This window comes from Varanus komodoensis, unplaced genomic scaffold (genome assembly GCF_004798865.1).
Source record: "Varanus komodoensis strain SLA01 unplaced genomic scaffold, ASM479886v1 scaffold1, whole genome shotgun sequence".
Taxonomy (NCBI): Eukaryota; Metazoa; Chordata; class Lepidosauria; order Squamata; family Varanidae; genus Varanus; species Varanus komodoensis.
In genome coordinates this window covers 100,739,835-100,760,279 of record NW_025335268.1, presented here as the reverse complement: position 1 = coordinate 100,760,279, position 20,445 = coordinate 100,739,835, and the positions used below count along the sequence as shown (strand labels likewise).

Below are 20,445 nucleotides of genomic sequence, written 5' to 3'. Positions count from 1 at the left end.
CAGTTTGAAACTCTGAAGCCAGAATTTTCTTCATTTAGTGCATTATTTAATTCATTTTATTCATAGAAACATGACAGTCACATGGAAGAGTATTCAAAAATTCATGCATTGTTTGACATATCCAAGGTGGTCGCAACTAGAGTTGGGATATCAAACAAGTACTTTGGATGTTAGAAGATTGAGCACCGCATTCATTTTTTTTCCTTAGCACATGCTTATATTCATGCTCTGATAAACCAACAGTCACAGGGTAATAATGACGTGGATACATTCTGATACATCACTTATTTCTCATGACAAATCAGTGATGGCCAAATTTGGGATTAGTGTGTTCAAACTATTGAGCAATGCCATTTTAGGGTGCATGGCAGGGTCTGTGCAGCCTTTTATCCTTGTGTCTGCTTTGGAATAGTTGTACTTCTAGTTTAGTGGAAGGTAACAACTATCCATGGGAAAGGCAGAAAAAAATAGAACGTATGTCCTAACTAGAGTTGGGATTGGAGTTAGGTCTGGTCATGATGGAAGCAAGTGAGCAGTACAGTGTTACAGTGGGAGTAGAGAGAGTCTGGTCCCTTGGTTGTGGGGTCCTGGCAAATCCTGGACTTAGTTGTGATGCTATAGAAAACTGAGAGGACAAATAACTTGGCATTATAGCAGACTGAAATATTTAATTGAGTTAACTTTATACCTCCCTTTAGAGAACTTCTTTCTCCATGGAGAAATAAAAGCTGTTTGACTGCCTTAGAATGTTATGCTACTACAATGGGAATGGGAGGCGGAAATAATTTGTAGATCGCAAGTCTGGTGACAAAAAACATGCCAAAATATTGTTTAGATGAAGAGTGCTGTTGTTTGCTCATACAGAATGGCTGATTGTGAGCGTGCAGGAATTACTTTGTTTTGTATTAGGATATTTTAAATAGCTGTATAAGCCCTAGAATGTACTTACAAAAGGAAAATAACAAATTAACATTCTTGCCCTATAATATGAGGCGAATTGTGGGAAAGAGGACATGTAAGTATAGAGGTTGTGTCTATTAGAGATCACAGGGCTTTCAGAATTACCCGTGAGCATTCCAGCATCATACATTTGTATGCCATGACATACTTCTGGTTGGCTTGTTCAGAATGGAGGTACTGGAATGCCACATGCTACATGTAGTACATATTGTCACTCCGAGGCTCTTGTGTCTTCCTTCTTTCACACATTAATAGGTTTCTTATTCAATGCCTTAGCCCTAACCCTTAGCACAATTACAAAATAAAGGGGGAAGAACATAGGTTTAAGTGATTCATTTTTCTAGTTAAACGTCAGGTGTAAAATGATCAATGTACTTGCCAGTGAAAAAGAACATTCATTCCAGGGAAGCTTAGCCATACATTTTGTTTTTGGTTCAATAGAGTGATGCTTTATTGGCTTGATAGGGTTTCCCAGTGCTTTTAGGGTGTGTGAAATGGTTGGCTCCTTTGGGTGACTCACCAGGATAAGTCCCAACCTTCTAAGAACATAACAGAGAGAATTCATAATATATGCCCACAGAATTTCTTTCATTATGTTCTTCATGGGAGGCAGGGGGAAGCAGCCCCTCACTGCTCCTTGTTTTGGCCAGAATATGTTTTGACATTCTTCAATGAATGGGGTACATGTTTGATGTTATGGTTTGCAGTGGAACAGAAATAAGTCCAAAAACACCTAGTTCACAATGGCATACTTCACATTTGCTGGGGAAAAAAAACATGCAAGAAAAGCTCAGGACTGTAACTAGTTTGATAGCTGTTCCCGTGATCCCTGTTGACCTGTGGAATTATGTGTTGATCATAACTGTGTAGGCAGGTTGATCTCATCTTTGACTGGTTAGAAGTTAGAGTTCTTATATTCTTTATTCTTGTTTGAGCTGATGGGGAATCTGCACATTTCCCACCCCCAGCCCAATGAGACCAAGGAAATGACATTGTTGCCAGAGCTTTGTGGTTGAATGCTTTGTGCCATCAAGTCATTTCTGACTTATGGTTGACCCTCTGAATGAGTGAATGCCCTCTGAAATGTTGTCTTCTTTGCAGCCATGCTCTGTATTTTTAACTGAAGGCTGTGGCTTCTTTCATGTAATTGCTTCTTTTCATATTTGGTCTTGCTATTGTGTCTTCAGCAAAATGGAAATTGAAGGCTTCTCATGATGTGCCTTAAGTGTGACAACTTCAGTTTTGTCATTTTTATTTCAGGGCTTGCTTTGATCTAGGATTTATTATTCAACTTTTTGTCTATTTGGTATACCCACAAAGTTCTCCTCCAGCACCAGGTTTTGAACACATTCAATTTACTTCCTGTCAACTGTCTTCACTGTCCAAGTTTCACCCATATACATTGCAAATACAATAGCAGGGATTAACTTGGCCCTGATCTCTCCTGAAACTTCCTTATGCTCAATGGTCTTCTCCATTTACTTTATTTCTACCCTTCTATTATCAACCTGTTTCTAATTTCTTGGTTTCCTGCCTCACTCTGAAATGAAACTGAAATAAAGTTTGTGAAATCTTTCAGAATTTCAGTTGTTTCATTGTTAACCGTAAAGTTGTATAATCTTTTTGCAGGCATATTTAGTTGCAGTTCTGCTCTTGCCCTTTCTTCTTTCACTTTCATTGGGGTCATTTTAATTTGCTGTTGCTTTTTGCCAGTAATATAGTATTTATTTATTTATTTAAAACATTTTTATGCCGCCCCCATCGCAACGAGGTCTCAGGGTGGCTCACAACAGAAACAAAATACATAAATAAATAATGATATAACAATAAAAAAATTATTTAAAAACCTCCGGTGCATCTCGGCTAAAACTTTAAAATCCTATAAATACAAATAATTTAACTATTAAAAAAAAGTTTTAAATTAAAAGGTCTTAGCCTGGTGCTGAAAAACAAATAATGACGGTGCCAGCCAGACCTCTCTGGGGAGCGCATTCCATAGATGGGGTGCCACCGCAGAGAAAGCCCTCCTCCGGGTACTCACCCTCCTAATATCATTCACAGAGGGTTCCCGGAGAAGGGCATCTGTTGCTGATCTCAAGGGGCAGGAGGGCATATATGGACGCAAGCGTTCCTTTAGATATCCAGGTCCCAAGCCATTTAGGACTTTATAGGTCATAACCAACAACTTGAATTGGGCCCGGACTTCAATCTGGAGCCAGTGGAGCTGACGGAGAACTGGGGTTGTATGAGAACAATGCCCAGTCCCTGTCAGCAACCTGGCAGTTCTATTCTGCACCAACTGAAGTATCCGAACCGTCTCCAAGGGTAGCCCCACGTAGAGCGTGTTACAGAAATCTAATCGGGAAGTCACCAACGCGTGTGTCACTGTTGCCAGGCAGTCGTTCTCCAGGAAGGGACACAGCTGATGTATCAGCCGAAGCTGAAGAAAGGTGCTCCTCACCACTGCTGTCACCTGAGCTTCTAGAGACAGCTCAGGGTCGAGGAGCACTCCTAAGCTGCGAACCCTGTCCCTCAGAGGGACAGTGTTATCCTCATATCTTAAATTACTAATCTATCTTCCACCAATTTTCATTCCCATTTCCTGTGATTCTAATTCAGCTTTTCTTATGGTATGTGTGTATGGATTGAACAGATGGGAAGGTAAAGTGCTCCCTTTTCTGATCCTACTGCCTATAGGAAACCATTCTGTTTCTCCACATTCCATCCTAACAGTAGCTTCTTGTCTATGATGCAGGTTTTGCATCAGGACAATCAAGTTCTAAGGCACCCCCATTTCTCTCAGGACCATTAATATTCTCATTATCCACATAGTGAAAGGCTTTGCTGGACTCTATAAATCATGGAATGATTTCTGATTTTTTTTTGGTGCACTCCACTAGCCAATGCATATTTTTGATATGATCTTTGTACCTCTACCTTTTCAGAAACTAGCTTGAACATCAAGCATTTCTTGCTCCTAGTAGGATAGAATTATTTGTGGTAACACCTTCAGCATCAGTTTTCTTCAAAGGAAAATTAGCACAATGGTCCTACAGTTGCTGCATTTCTTTGCATTCCTTTCATGTGGATTGGAATGTATATTGAACATTTTCAGTCTGTGTGCCATTCTTTTCTTTTTTGTTGGCTTATTTTTATTCAGATTTAAACTTGATTCGGTCTCTGCGGCTTGGAATAGTTCTGTTGGTACCCTGTCTTCTCTTGAGTCCTTTATTACTTCCAGTTGCTTTCAGAACAGCTTTCATGTACTTTCTACTCTTGCAGGCTCTTCTTCATAGGATTCCTCTTTGAAGGAGCCTATCATTCTTTTATCTCTTTTGCACTGTCCTTCTGTATCCTGTTTCCACCTACTCTTTATTTTCTCCTGGTTGAATAGCATGCTCCTTTGTTTTTCTTTCAGCATTCCAGGTTTGAATTTCCCTTTGATTTCCTGGATCTTCTGGAAGAGGTCCTTTGTTTTTACTCTTTTGCTACAATCCTCCTCCTCCTCCTCTTGCACTGGTCATTGTAGGATTTCAACTACATCACTTTCAGAATGCTGCACTGAATAACAGTTCTTTTTGTTTCATTTTATTTTAAAAGTAGTTGATTATTCCCAAATTTCTATCCTCTTGGTTCTTGACAAAATAACTCATTTGGAAACTGGAGTTGATTTTGGTTCTTTTACCTAGCCTGATGTTGATCTCACTGCTGTGCCTGGTTGCTTTACATAAACATTAACTTGATTTTGATTGCAATCAAAGGAAGGTCTGGGAAAGGACTCTATCCTTCTCCACAGATACAAGCTATGAGGCTGAATTTCCCCATATCCCAGCTAGGAGTTATTAATCACATAAGTGGTGGCAGGGAATATGCCTAATTATAAGGCATGCAACAAATATGGACTCCAGGTTCTGTCCCCCACCCCCGACATTGTCTGATACTTCACTGCATCTACCAGTCCAGTAGGATATGCTTCCAGAAAAGTGTGTGTAGGATATTTGGATGCATTGATGTTATCACTTCTTCTCTATTCTGGTTTCATGGATTATCAGGCAGTTTTTCCCATTATATTGTCATTATGGAATTATACATTTGGGGGAAATATGTAAGAATTCAGTTTCTGTTTGACCACGAACAATGTTCAATTACATAAATGTACATTAGCATAAGTGTGCATTTGCTCAAATCTTCCCAATAGTAGGCAGAAAAAGGAAAGAAGGAAGGGGGGAGAGAGAGAGAGAGAGAGAGAGAGAGAGAGAGAGAGAACATACAAACAAACCCAAATGGTACAATCCATGGAACCCAAACAACTAGGAGAATGCCAGTGAGGTGTCATATCTGAAAACTGTATTCATAGAAACCCACACTCTTTTAGCATGTTATAGATTTCACTGATATCTGCAGTGGAAATGCAGCCTACATCTGCCATTTGATGTTAAAAACCAACCATCTTTGTTATGGTGCAATCCTGTGACCCTGGAGAATGTCCTGAGGTCCTATGATAAAAGGAAACAGCTCCAACCATGGAAGGAAGAATGCAGCTCTTGACCTCTTCCCCTTCCCTGCTGCCACAAAAATGACTGCACCCCATCTCTCTGATGTTGGTCTTCAAGTGTTATAATGGAGGCAAAAGGAACAAAGAGAACTATTGTTTGGGAAAAGCAGGGGAAATCCCATCCTCAAGACATACCTTCAAAAAGGAGATTCAAACCAATGGAAGGGAAGGGGTTAAAAATGGGGGAAGAGTGGCAGGCATCACACTGACACAAAGACAGGATTGTGCCCTTAGTTGCCTATACCCTGGATTTGAGTTTTGCAGCAAGCCACTTCCAGGGTTTTGCTGATACATAAAGCAAACTGAAATACATTAGACCCAAAGAAAGAAGAAGCTTCAAGTAACTTCTTAATTTATATGATTCGCTACATGAAACTGAATTTTTGCTTCCATTATCAAGCTGCCCTCCTTCTTGATCTTTTTTTCTTCCTGTTGCGAGTTTGTATTGACTGGTAAAATGACTGAGCTTGGGAGGAGGAAAGTGATGGAAAAAAGGGCAATGCGTTATTTTTCATTTCATTACAGCATTTTTCCGGCCCATATTCTGACATTTAGAACGGCATAATATGCATGTCTTTGTTCATTAGGGTCTTCAGATCTAGCTAGCGACAGTTCAGGAAGGGGAGGAGAATATTGAATGTAAACTAACCTTTTTCAGTCTAAACAACAAAGAAATGAAAACAAAAATTGAAGAATAAACATTAAATAAGATGGCTTTATATAGGTTTTTTTTTTAAATTGCACAAAGTGAGAGCATCTCTGCACAAATATGCAATTTGCTATCTGCTTTGTAAATTTGTCTTGGTATGAAAAATATGTTCTTTGAGGAAAAGTAATTGGAAAAGAGAGGTTGCAGCATAGTAATAATACATGAAAAGTTGTATCATGAGATAAAGGGGTGCATTAAAATAGGAGATATGGGGATTACCTGATAGCTACTTAGATTGTATATTTAAAAAAAACAGTCACTTGCTTAATCATAGACTTATGGTTTCAATTTAAGTAAGACTCAGGATTTCATTTCTTCAGCAAAATTTATACTTCCTTCCTATGAGCTTGTACTATAAGCTTGTACTATAAGTTCAACTGAACTCTACATAGAGCATGCATAGATTTGAGCTGCTAATGTCATTGCACATAACCAAATTAGCACTGAGAGAATGCAAACTGGGATATTCAGAATTAGCTGCATTTCTGCAAGCACTAGGCTGAAGCTACAACTGGATGAATCAATTGACAAATCCCTCTCAAAAGAAAAGAAAAGAAAAACCAGCCTGGAACTATCACTTTCAACGGCTCTAAAAAGTGTGTGTTGTGCTTCAATTATGATTTTTGCTTTTATTGTATATCTTTCTGATATCTTTCCATTAGCCACAGAATCACTAATGGATGTTTAGAAAGAAAAAAGGAATGTATTTGCTGGCCTAGCATTCTCTGAGAGGCCACAGTGTGAAGATTTCAGCAATCCCTACCAGGATCCCAGGAAGAGTTAGCACAAGCTTTTCCATAGTGAGTTAAGAGACACAGTGCATCTTGGGAGAGCAGGGCTCCTCATTGCCAAACCATATGGAGGAGGAAGGAAAATAGCCAGTGTGTCCGCTAGATCAGAGCCTGCAAATGCTTGAGGAAATAATGGGAGAGAATGGGCAGCTGTAAATTGTTTGATGTGTGTCCTCATTGCTGGCACAAAATCTAGGGATGGGCAAGCAGGCCCACCATGGTTCTCTCGACTCAAAGCTCATTCCTGTTCATTTTGTAATCCTACAGTGAGCTTTGTTTTCTTCTTTTTTCACAAGCCTTTGTATTTTCCTAAATGCATGCATCATTTCCTATTGACTAAAGCATGTCAGTGTGCGTTTGTCAGAAGTACATTTTAGGAGAGGCTTTGCAAGCTTTTAGTATGGAAAAAAACTGTGTAAATCTAGTAAATCACCTGGTGGGGACCAGAGGAAGGGCCCTTGCCATCTTGGGAATCCTATAGGATTCAGTTGGGATCCTAGGTAGCCCAAAATTGGCCTGCAGATTGGTTCTAGGCTGTTCTGCAGATTCATTCTGGACCAAGTTCTTTACTACTATTCTGTATAGTGTATATGAGTTCACACTAAGACATGAAATCTGACATTTACATGAATGGATAATGTCTTGAAAAAGCACTCTATATGACCACAGAAAAATGGCATGCAGGTTCAGGGTTCAATATAGGTGTACACCCCCAGTTTGCAAAATTGGAGCTTCAAAGGAAATGAAGCTCCATCAAAAATAGGCTGAAACTTCTGCTTCTCCATTAAATCATTTTGGCATCAAGTTTTTTTTGTTTTGTTTTGTTTTAATGTACATGTCTATCTTAGCTGGCAGATAAAATAATAGTTCAGTGTTGAATTTAAACTATGTAAATACATGTGATACTTCTAGAAGGTTTTAAATTTTTTGATTCTTCTTTCATTATGAATTGAATTATGTTGCTCTTTTCTTTCCAGCATACTGCTCTAAGGGCTTGATGGAACCATGCGGTTGGGTGAACAAATCAAGAGAGATGATCGATTGGTACAGGGTTCCTGGCACAATGGCAGCCAAAACAATATGGTGCCAAGCATGTGGTCGAGCACTGCAGAGATGAACTGCTAATAGCAGCTCAAGTCCCTCAGTTACTCTGCTTTTCATAAATTCTGATCTACTAAAATTTGATGACTCACTTTCACTTTAATTTAACTTCTTGAAAGGAAACCTGGAGATTTCCTAGGTGTCAGGCAGCCGACCACCCTGTCAGATGGCATTCCCACAGCGGGTACATATGCCTGACAAAGACATGTGCCAATTAATGCTGGAAAGTGCTAAATTTCAATTGCTGCCCTCCTAGGAAAGCTTATCAGTGGCAGCAGGATGGCTGTTTGTTGAAGATACAGAATTATGTTGCCGCTCTGCTCCCTGAATAGGCCTATAAATCCCCCACTACGAAAATGGGGAAGGGAGGGGCCTTTGCACATAAAGCATTTCTGGTAGTTGCTCTCCTGATACAAGACAGCAGTAAACTAAATAATGACGTCAAGCTAGTGCTGTGCCAGGTCTCACATCCATCTGCAGCAGGAATTAAGGACACTGTCAGCAACTGAACCTGTTAACCTGCTGTGCTGCTTAGCAAAACCTCTGACAAATAGATTATTTAAAGCATGTCCAAAGTTTCAGGTGTGCCATTGTCTTTCCTTCCATCCTCCAGTTCACCTCCATATATAATGTTAATACTATGGTAAATATCATGGGGCAAACAGTACTGCATCAGTGGATGGAGCATCCCTTACAAGGAGCATCCCTTACATGGACATCATGCCTCTCTTATGAGAAGGGATGTCAGAGAACTGTGCAACAGATTGATTTGGCATTTCTGCAAATCTGGCTTGTGGATTCCACATTGCCCCGGCTTTTCCCAAGTTGCAGTCTTGAGGACCATTTGTTTATGTTCTGGATCACACATTAGTTGTGCTAATGTGTGTAACTGGAAATGAAACTAAATTCCCACCCAGAACTGATTCTGTTGATGAGGGGATGATGGGAGAGAAGATGCTGTATAATCTGTAAAATGCAGATGGAACAGATTTAACAAACTGTATACCCTTAATTATGTGTATGAAAAAAGCAGTCGTCAGGTAATATATGCATGGCTTTAAAGACTCTAGTGTGATGCCAGCAAAGGCCTTTGAATGAAGTGATGCTAAGAACAGATGTACATGCTGTATAATCATGCAGTGCAGTTTGCCCCAACTTAGTGCTTTCTAGATGTTTTGGACTACAATGCCCAGTGTTCCTGACCATGCTAGTAAAGGCCAATGAGAAATGAAGTCTAAATATTTGGACAGCATCTGGCTGGGAAAAGACTTTCTTGGAAAGGCTCGATGAAGGATAAAACAGAGTGTGGTGCCTTTTGTTAATTGGTGACAAAAGAGATTAATAAGCTGCTCAGCTTGTGTTTTATGTCCATCTGAAAAAGGGAAACCGTGCTTAGTTTTCAATAAGTGGTGTGACTAATGCTAAATTTGGATTGGACTTGAAAACTGATTGGAGTCAGGAAATACCTAACTACTGTGAAAGAGCTCAAGTCTTCAGTGGCAGATGAATTGTATCCTAGGAGAATGAGGGGATTTGCTAGTATACTTTCAAAACCCCTGCTGTTCTTGCTTGAGAAAGCTGGAAGAATGGTGTGACACCACAGGCAGGCAAATATTCTCCAGATCTTCAGAGTGGAGGATCTGGAAAACTATAGACCAATCAGTGAGCATTTGATATAAGGGAAGTTCTTTAGCAGTTCTTTTCAGGGCTCAACATTGGTAAGAGTTCTAGTCCAGCTTCTTTTCTTTCTTTTTCTTAAGGGTTGTGAACATGCATGCATACATGGATATACTTATTGTCAGTGCAGGTGGCCACAGAAGAACTGTGTCAAAAGCTTGGGTGCTATTTTGCATATTCTGCTGTGTCCCACATCTAGCAGTATCCCAGTACATTGTGAGTGAAAAGGGGGGCTCACAAAAACAATGGTAAATATGGAGTCAATTCTGCATAATAGGTTATTATCTCTAGGAGGTAGGAAATGAAATATCTCAGAACTTGTCTGTGTGAAAAGTCTTCTGAAAATATTTAGCTTAGCTCTAGTTGCCATTCTTCAGAGTTCAATACCATTCCTAGGGTCTTCCAAATATTAAATTTCTGAGGATTGTCAATACGATTTTCTGTAATGCGGCTGCTTATATTATTGCTGCTTCCCTGAAATCCTTGAGGCAGGTTTGAAGAGGCAATGTTTTGTCAAACTTCAGGAAAGAGTCCTTGCCCCAAAGCATGTCCTCTAATTTCCTGAAAGCATCTAATTTTTTCTGCCTCATTTTTAGGGCTTCTCATAATTTATTTTTAATTCATTTTGTGCTTCTGAGTCACTTCAAAATGGCCGAAGATTCTGTGTGTGCTTTGTCTCTTGTACACATGTTTCTATAGCTCTGCAGCCTCCTAGGTTGGAGGAGCTTTCTGACCTAAAAAAGCACTATGGGATGAATTACTTCATGATTTCTTTCCCTGAAATTTAATTCCCTGAAATAATGTGGGAAGCTAGGGAAGCTACAGGCTGCAGAGAGATGATGGTACACTGAGAAACAGGAGAGTCACACACACTTCTCAGTCACCTAGAAAATAAGGTAAACATAAAAACTCAGAGACTAATCTATGAGAGCCTAATCTATGAGAATTTCTCCATTTTGTTCTCCTTTGAATTTATTTTCTATCAACTTGAATGACAATAGCCAGAAAAAATCTGGAAAAAGTTTTCAATAAAACATTATTAAATTCAAGTTAGGTGATGTTTCCTTCAGGATTCACATCTGTTTGAAACATTGTGCTCAAAAGAGTGTTAATTATTGGTTCCTTTCAATGTGGAGGGAAGTTTCAGATAGAGTACTACAAAGCTTTGCTTCTTTTACATTGTTATCAATGAAGGGGTGGAGAGAAAAATGTTCTCTAGTTTCCACACCTTCATCAAATCTGGAGTGACATGAACCTGGAAGGTTTAGTTAGCATCACAGAGGACAGGAATAATTAAAAATGAACTTGATACGATGGTGATACCTGGTTTGACAGCAGTGCATGTGTAAAGGATCTTTGATCTGTTGTCAGTCACTGGCAGAATATGAGTCAATAGTGTTAGGCAGTGCTTTTTTTGTAAAAAAAAAAAGTGCTGAAACTTATGTCTTGGGGTCACACTTTTACACAATGGTTGCCGCCGGCAGTAAGCACTCTGCGCGACCACACGACCGATCCCAAGCCAAGCAGCGCCCTCACAATCAGTGCCGACAATCAGCGTCGACACACAAGCAGCCCGCAGGCACTATGTTAATAATTTTTGCTGCCAATCCGCTATGCCCAACAGGGCGATTCACAATCACTTGGAAAAATCTGTCAAAAAAAGGTGCTGGAATGCCGTTCCGGTGCATTCTATGATAAAAAAAAAGCTCTGGTGTTAGGAAATGCAAAGAAGGAGAATGAAGTTTTAGACTGTGTTAATAGAGTGATAATTTCCAAGTGTAAAGTAATAATTTGTAAGTATAAAAGTGTAAGACAAGGGTAGGTTTCAGATGAATGTTAGGATAAACATCTGAGTTTAAAAAAAACATTTCTTGTGGTGGGGTATTTTAACAGAGGCTATACAGCCATTTGTTTAAAATGTGGCACCTCTAAGTTTCCTGCACTGGGTGGGACTTTATGCTAGAAAAAGGGATGCAAGAAAGGTCTTTTTGGGGGATGAAAACTCAGTAAATTTCATTATCTCTCCCCACCGCCCTTTCTGGTATTAAGTCAATTTGTCCTGAGTCAATCCAATACATGGATTCTGTTGTGTTTGTTTTCAGTGTTGACACATCATGCAACTTGAATTTTTCATTTGTGTAGTGGGGAGTATCTTAAAATTGGTGGGATTGGTGTTTGTTTGCTTGTTTCTTTTAAGTTCTCCTGGCTTTTTGCAAGTGCAGATTTTGCCATCTGGTATATGTAGTCTTGCCATGTTGATTTGGTAGCCTCAAAATTTACAGAAATTCCCCCTTTATTTATTGGGTAGGAATATTTATTTTTTCCTATACCTAAACTATCTATAACTAGATAGAAACTCTCTCTCTCTCTCTCTCTCTCTCTCTCTCTCTCTCTCTCTCTCTCTCTCTCTCTCTCTCTCTCTCTCTGACACACACACCTTTTTCTCCTTGAAGAATCTGCCATACATGCAGAAGCAACTAGTGGGGAAATTCTGATTTCTGTGGATGTCTCCCATTTCAGTTAAGCAAATGCTTGAGTGATTCATTTAATTATGTTAAGGACCCATTAAAAGCAGCCTAAGCCTTCCCCTGAGTCATATCAATTCTATGTGATTCTAATTGTTAGAGACTAACCATGATTTTCTTCTTGTGCCTGCAGGTGATTTTAATTCTGACAAAGCTGTATGACTACAACCTGGGGAGTATCACAGAGAGCTCACTGTGGAGGTACGTAGATAAATGGAGTTAATCATTACTAACTTACTTATTTTTGGCCACTCTAGTACTGTCCTTTCATTAGATATAATTGGATTTGCTATGTGATGGAAGGTTTGTAGGCCGCCAAGTCTGGTCATTTAGGGTTCTTCTCAGTGTTCATATCTGGAGGTGGAATGTGCTATGAGTTACTGCCTCTACCATATATGCCTTGATTAAAAATGGTCAAGGCTGCAATAATGCGCCACCTTACCTAAACTCCACTGAATTTAATAGGACTACTTCTGACTACAAAGGTATATTGAAGTACATTCCAGTGCAAAATCTAATCCATATGTTCTGATATACAATAATTTATTCTCCCTATGATAATGAAATGTGGTGTCTTAATAACCACTTCCACAAGCCCACAAGTGCTACTAGTTTATTTCCATAAGAACTTTTACAGTAATGTGTTCCTTCAGTTCACTTAGGCACTGCAGAGGATTTATGGAGCAATCTGGTTTGGGGAAGAACAGAGTGACAGAGCAACACCACCTCTTAAGCTACCTGGGCTATTTGAAGGTGAAAGGGAGAGTACAATTTTCTCTTTTGTGTGCCAGATGCTAGCTGTGGGCCTGAGGATTAGGTATCTCAAGAGATCTGTGGGTCCAGTGAAAACAATTTATCAAAAGCCTTATGTAAGGGTCTTCAATCTGCTATTGATTGGTCCCACAGGCACAAATGCAGAACACTCTATAAGCACCAGCAGCTCCTGATGGCTAGTGGAGGTTGATGCAAACTTCAATTAATCCCAGACTATTCCAGTGAAGAAGCTCTAGAGTTAGTATGGTATTCTGACATTGCAATCCTATGCATGTTTAGACATAGAGAAGTCCTGTAACTCCCAGCATTACCCAGTGAACAGGATATGATCATGCCTGGCTGGGAAGTGCTTAGACTTGTGGGTGCTACTTCTGTAAAAACAGACAAAGAATTGTATAAGTACATACATATTTAATTTATATCCCACTTGTTGCTTAATTAAGTTATATGGTACATCAGACAGATTCCTGTACCAACACTCATTATGTCCCCAATCACTTATCTTTGACAGTGTTCCAGCAGTGGCCATTTCAGGATAATTTAGATGAAAATACTGATTTGCTTCCTACAGTGAGAAGAGACAGACCTTCCATCCTATATTATCTTGTATTGAATAAAGTAGTCTGAAAGATACCACTTTGAAAACAAACTCTGTGCCAACATTTCACACTGTAGAAAGGACACTAAGTTCCCTAGTAATAATATAATACCATATTATCTCAGGTCAAATGTAATCTCCAAAGAGGCTTGTCCAGAGATAATTCCAAGGTAAATTCCACTCTAAAGTTTATGGTGTGAATGTCCCATAAAAACCATCTCATGCAATGCATTCCCACACTGACCTCAGTGGAATAATTTGCTGGAAGTCAGAATAACCTTAGATAGTGTTAATAAGATGTAAGCCCCATTCACATTAACAGACAAATGGCAGTTGCAAATACTGTAGAATTAGGTGTATGAAAACTCATGTCCAAAAACTCATAGGCAGAATTCTTCCCACAAATCAGTTCATGGTTTAGTTTATTTGTTTATTTATTTAACATCTGTAAACTGAAGCTATCTGGGTGGTTTACAACAATCCATTAAAACAGTCTAAAATGTGCCATGATATAAAAACACTAGGGAAAAAAGTGCCATACAAAAAGTTAAAACCACATTTTAAACACTTTAACGCTACTTGAGTTTCCAAATAAAATCAGCCTGCAGTACTGGATTCTCGTTCTGTTCTTGTTTGCATTGTCATTGTTATTTTGTTGTTATGTTTGCAGATGTCTAAGGTATTCCTGCACATAGCACTTGTGTTCAAATTGATACCACATCATGGATTTTTTAAAATTCCATAGGATACACTACAACAAAATATATAATTGAGGCATGATGTGCATGCATGATAACTGTGATCAATAGATACTAAACACTGATACTGCAATTGGAAGCAGACAATGTCCTTTTGAGGTGTTCAATATGACTGTGTGAAGAATCAAGCAGGGCAAGCTGATGATGCTGGACAGACCTGTGGCCTTCTGTGCATGTAGGGCTTCCAAGATGGGTGGAGGAAACCCCACATGCATAGAAATTAACCCCTTTAAGCCATGCATTCAGACTGTTGGCAGAAGATAAGGGTTGCTTGCATTAACCTGGTCATCAGAGGAGCAGAACTAGTCCCAACTGTGTTCTTATGACATAGTCAGGAGCTGTGTGTACTGAATGAATATCAGCATTTATTCAGAACTAGAAGCCCCTGCTTTGTCCAGTCCACTATTAAAACTGTTCAAACTGGTACCGACTGCTACATCTTCCAGTAGTGAATTCCATACTTCAGCTGTGTGCTGCATGAAGAAGTTCTTCCTTTTATTGGTCTTAAATCTCTCGGCATCCTCCTTAATGGGTTAACCCTGAGTTCTAGCATTATATGGGAGGATAAAAATACCATACTATCCACTATTCTCCATGCTATGCTGATTTTTGCAGACCTCTCTCTCATATTTCCATTACTTCTTTTCTAAGCTAAACTATATGAAGTGAGGCAAATGTTGCCCCACTTCTGTTTCACCAACCTTAAATGTTCCCTCACTTCTGTTTTAGCAATCTTAAATTCTGTATAGGATAGAATAAACTAGTTACCCTGTCTATAAATGTTTATTTCCTCAATACACTATCTAACCCAAAGTGCAAAGTTTTCTAAATGCAAAATCATTTGTGAAATGCAGGAGACATTTGTAAGAGAGGCTTGCTCTTTTCAAAATATTCCAATTCAGATTGTGGGTTTGTTTTTGATATAAGCTTGCATTTTCAAAACTGGATGTACCTTCCAAGGATGTGATACTTCCTACGTGCCATGGGATATTTCATTATTTGGAGAAAGCTTGGGATGGGAAAATTAATGTGCTTTGAGAGTTGCCTAAAATCATCTTGCATTTTATTTCATGCCTGGTTTCTATTTACATTTCAGCTCACTGCTTGCTTTGTGCAAATGGGAAAATTGCACAATTTGAGCTGTCATTAAATGCGAAATTGTGCACATTTCCCAAAATGTGTGCAACTTTGCTCCATAGGCTATAGCTAGGCTGATTCAGTCTAGAAGAGAAATTTGGACAACTCAGACTAGGAAAGTTGTACAAATCAAACTCAAACTCATAGCTGTCAATTTACCATTGTGCTCACAGTCAAGTTCGGGGATTCCAACAGGGCAATCATGCAAGTAGAAATGAAATATGTATATACATTTAAGTACTGTATATGTACCAAAGAACTGTAAAGGCACAAGATAACTCCCTTCACTTCTTCTGGTAAACAGAATGGAGGACCCATGGTGGAAGCATCACAATATTTGCCCCTACAGGTGGTCTCTATTCATATAATCTCCCTTACTTTCCCCAGGGGTTCCCAGTAATTATGTTTCAAAGTTCTCTCTATGAGATAAGAGAAAGTGAGGTAAGAACAGGCTTTAAGAGTGTTTGACAATAGGCTGTTGGCTCCTGTTGCCCTTGGTATTCTGACATTAGTTTAGATCTTGGTATTTGTACATTAGAAATATCAAAGATGCTTGGAAATAAAATGAGAATCGTAACCTCCTGCAACTCTTGGATGTGCCACGCTCTTTCAGATCTGATCTTATTAAATTAAAGTACGCATTATCCTGCTATAAGTGTTTTGATCTTGCTTGTTGACAAATGATATCTGAATGCTGTAGTGAACAGTGGTTTCCTTAACCACTCCCCCCTTGAAATCAGTGCAGCAATAGTTGGTAAGTTTCCCTGAATTTGGAGGGCAATATTGCTTAAAAATATATCGATATTTTAAAACCATGTTAATGTGAGATTTGCAAGAAATTGACATTTAATTCATTAAGAGAGCACATTTAGAGGGCCATAGGATTCTTTGGATTTCAGATCTGAGGTCAGAAACATTGCTCTCACTTCAGGTCTAGGGATGTATACTCTGATCTTCCTCCCTCCACCATAGCTAGTATGGAAGAACAGGGCTGGCTGCTTCCCAACATCAGAAAATCCTCCTCAGAGAAGTGGGAAAAGGGGGAGTTTGGGGAAAAGGGAAGAGAACAGACTGGACCTTCAGGATACAAGATATCCTCCTGCCTCTCCTTTGTCCATCTTTCCTGAAATGTCTCAGCCAGATGGCTAGTTTTGGCTATGCAACTGAATTGCAGGGCAGGAGTTGTGGGAAGGTGCAGATCAGTTCTGCCACTCCTCCTGCCCTGGCAAGATCCACTTATAAGCCTCCATCTTGGGAAGCTTATGAGCTATGGGTTCAGTAATAAGCTGTGGATTGTCAAACACTGACTCTGTCATCTGTGTGCCATGCCTTCTTATGTTTGATTTGTATGTCATAATAGTTAGCAGGAATCAGTTTGACTGATTGTAGGAAGGTTTATAAGGTGTAAAACTTGTGACACCGTGGATGACCCTGCAGGGTTATAATAATGTCCTTTAGATCTTTTTCTTCAAGCAATGATGGAGCTGCTTGTCTGTTACCAGTTACTTCAGTGTTAGGGTTGAAGGACTAAAGACACACTACAAAAAGGTGAGCATTTTGCCTTAAATGCTCGAAAGAAAGAAAGAAAGAAAGAAAGAAAGAAAGAAAGAAAGAAAGAAAGAACGAACGAACTTCACCAGTGTCCTGTAGTTCCTGAAGCATTCCAAGAATATCTATGTAACAAAAGAAAATGTGCAATATGTAACATTTGTTCTTGGGTTGCAACTCTGACTTTTTTGGGAAGCGAAGGCCTCGATTGGGTGAACAAGCACCCATCAAGGATTCAAACTCACAAAGATGCCCTTGACATGAGACTGCTCCTCATCTCTGCTTGATTTCTACTCTCATTTGCAATATCTGTTCCTTTTGTATGAATGGGAAATATGTAGCAAATAGCTACTGAACATGGAAGTTGTAGAAATCTCACACCCCAATTTGTGAAAATTATCCAGATTGTGCAAATCCCTGCTATCGGCCAAAGTATGGGTAACTTTAAAAAAACCCTTAAGAAAGTTGTGCATTTTTCAGCATTTGTCCAATTTAACGTGGTTGTGCTCATGCAATTATAAGCTTGGGAACATTCGTGAATGCTCCTGCTCATGTTCAGGGTTGTAAACAGGGCATGTTTGACCAATCTGAGAACTAGAATGAAATTCTTATGCATTCCTAAAGCTAGTTCATAGTTGCCAGTTCAGTCATAAAACTAACAAAGCCAGAGTTAAGCAGGAGTACTTGAGTGATGTCATTAGCACACTGATATACTAATGCGAATTCTCATAGATCCATCCCTCTCATGTACAAACTGAGGAACTGTGATTAGTGTGAGCTAAGGTTACTGAACAAGTGGATCATAAACCACAGTGTAATTTTGGTTCATTGAAATATTCACCATTTCCAGAAATCATGCTTCAAGCAGAATGGGGAAATGAATATAAATGCTTTTAATTTTATTTGTTGGCCAAGTCCCAAGAGAAGACATATGAAGTCTCAAGTGACCAGAGATGAAAGTCTCTAATTCTTTGGGGTAGCTATAGATGTGTGGAAGGAGGTGATCCTGAGTCTTGTGCATGCCCATTCACATAGTGCTAAATTATAGCTGAACATTACATATAATGATACAAGATACTTCATTTTCTTGTCAGGGACAGTCATTGCAAAATGTGCAAGTTCTTTTGTCTGCTCTGTAGTTTCATTCATGTGAGTATAAGTCAGGCTGTGATTCTACCTTCAACACTTGGCTAACTCCAGAAATAAAGTGTCAGTTTAAGTGGTAGTGAAATGAATAGAAAGGTCCACACAAATCCTAAGACTCAAAAGACTGTTATTTGCTAGTACACAATTGTGTCGTGCAGGGAAGTAGTTAGGGTCATGTACTAAGTGTCAATAGATCAATATCTAAGTTGCAAGGGATTCCACTTTTGACTTATCTATTAAGATTTCACTCTGGCTGACTTGGCATTAATCAACACTGTAATCCTGCTGCAAGAAAAGAAATATAAGAAAAAAAATTTACACGACATGGAACAATTAGTCAAGTTGGATTGGTTTGTTTGTTTTCTTCCACTCCTGTCCCAGATATCTCCCAGATCACAAAAAGGATTAAGTGTTGAGATTAGGGAGAAAACAGTGGCTTCCTCTACTAGAGAAAGATGAGCTTAAGTTTAAGATAAATAAAATGTCAGTATTAAAGATACCATATCTATTGGGAATTGGTGGTGATGGCAGGGATGGGGAGGAAATAATCTCCACATTTGTAATGTGATTGGAACTATGTCTAGAGACAAGCATGAATGCACCATGATTATTCTTATCCTTCAAGTCTTTGAATGCCAGCCAGAGCAGGAGAAATGGAACTCCTCACATGATTTTGTTTACCTATCTCCTCCCTTTAAAGGCATGGACAAGTTCTTTCTTAAATTCCATTGAAAAAAATACAAATTTATACACACATTGCTCAAAACTCTTTATAACAGCAATTAAGCTGGCTGCAGAAGAGACATTTCAACCTTTTGAGATGTAAAGGAAAAAAAACACAAAACCTGGAAAAAAGAGGATGTGGCTATTGGGGGAATCTCAGAGGCCAGATTAGAAACTCAATTCTGAGAGTCCTACTCCTGTTTACATGGATGGATCATCCATCACAGATGAATCACAGAGAACTCTACAAGGATTTCCTCTCTCCCCAAAATAACCAGGTAACATCATATAGCAGTAAACAGGCATTTTAGGTATTCTGATAGCTTTTCAAGTCCTCAAAACATGTTCTCTCCAAGCAAATTCTTGCCATGCTCTCAGTTCTATCCTTTGGAAGGACAGTATCGAGAAGGGGATAGGTTATCCTTGACTTTATTCCAGGCAATAGAGAACAGTTATTCAATAAGATGAAAGCAGCGGGAACTTTGGGGTAAAGAGACCATGTAATGCTCAAGTTTGTTTTTGTTGTGAGCCGCCCCGAGGCTTTGTTGCGATGGGGGCGGCATAGAAATGTTTTAAATAAATAAATAAAGTTGTTGATTTTAAGGCAAACTAAATAAACTAAATGTATTTATAATAAATTCAGAACTATAATAAATGGAATGTGTATGGCAGCAAAACCTAACAGGTAATGAAGGGAGGGAGGGAGGGATTTCTGAAAAGGGGATACAAAAGGCAAAATCAGAAGCAATCCCAATAATGGAAAAAATGAGGAAGATCCAAATGTGGCTTCACAGAATCTTAGTGATTATCTGAATAGAAAAAAATGACATAAGAAACAGAAGATGGGACAGATCAGTAAGGAAAAGTACAGCAAGATAGCTTGGAATTGCAGAGATGGTGTCAGGAAAGTTCAAGCTCAGAATGACCTGAAATTGGTGAGAGTTGCTAAGAATAATAAAAAAGGAGTTTATTTAGATATGTCCGAGTAAAAGAAATATAAAAGTAATTGAAGAATAGCTCCTCAGCAAAGGTGGAAAAATGCTGACAGATGACAAAGAAAAGGCAAAACTGCTGAACTTTAGCGTTGGTTCAGTGTTATCCCAAAAAAGGATCTGCATTCTTCATGGCAGATGTGACAAAACAGCCTGGAAGGGTAGAAGTGCAACTTGAAGCTGACAGAAATTTCCAGGAATATCTAACCATCTTAAGGATTGTAAGTTGCCAGGTCCAGATGAATCACATCCTAGACAGAGCTAGCATATCAAGACTTCAACCTTTATTAAATTTAAGAGTACTTGAAGAAAAGGTGAAGTATCAGAGGACTGGAGGAAGTAAATGCCTCTATCATCAAAAGAAGCAAAGAGGAATGCCTGGGACTTATAGAGCTGTCAGTATGACATGGATACCTGGGAAGATTCTAGAGTAGATTATGGAGCACTCAGT

The 20,445-nt window shown here is 39.1% G+C and overlaps 1 protein-coding gene across 2 annotated transcripts in view; it reads left to right on the top strand.

Annotated features, from left to right (window-relative positions):
• LOC123027417 (VPS10 domain-containing receptor SorCS1-like) overlaps nt 1-20,445 on the top strand; it is a 435,900-nt gene that overhangs the window by 133,117 nt on the left and 282,338 nt on the right. For both annotated transcript variants that reach the window (XM_044438294.1, XM_044438286.1), the window contains exon 2: nt 12,452-12,519. In XM_044438294.1, coding sequence (XP_044294229.1) covers nt 12,452-12,519 — 68 coding nt within the window. The remainder of the gene's footprint in view (nt 1-12,451; nt 12,520-20,445) is intronic.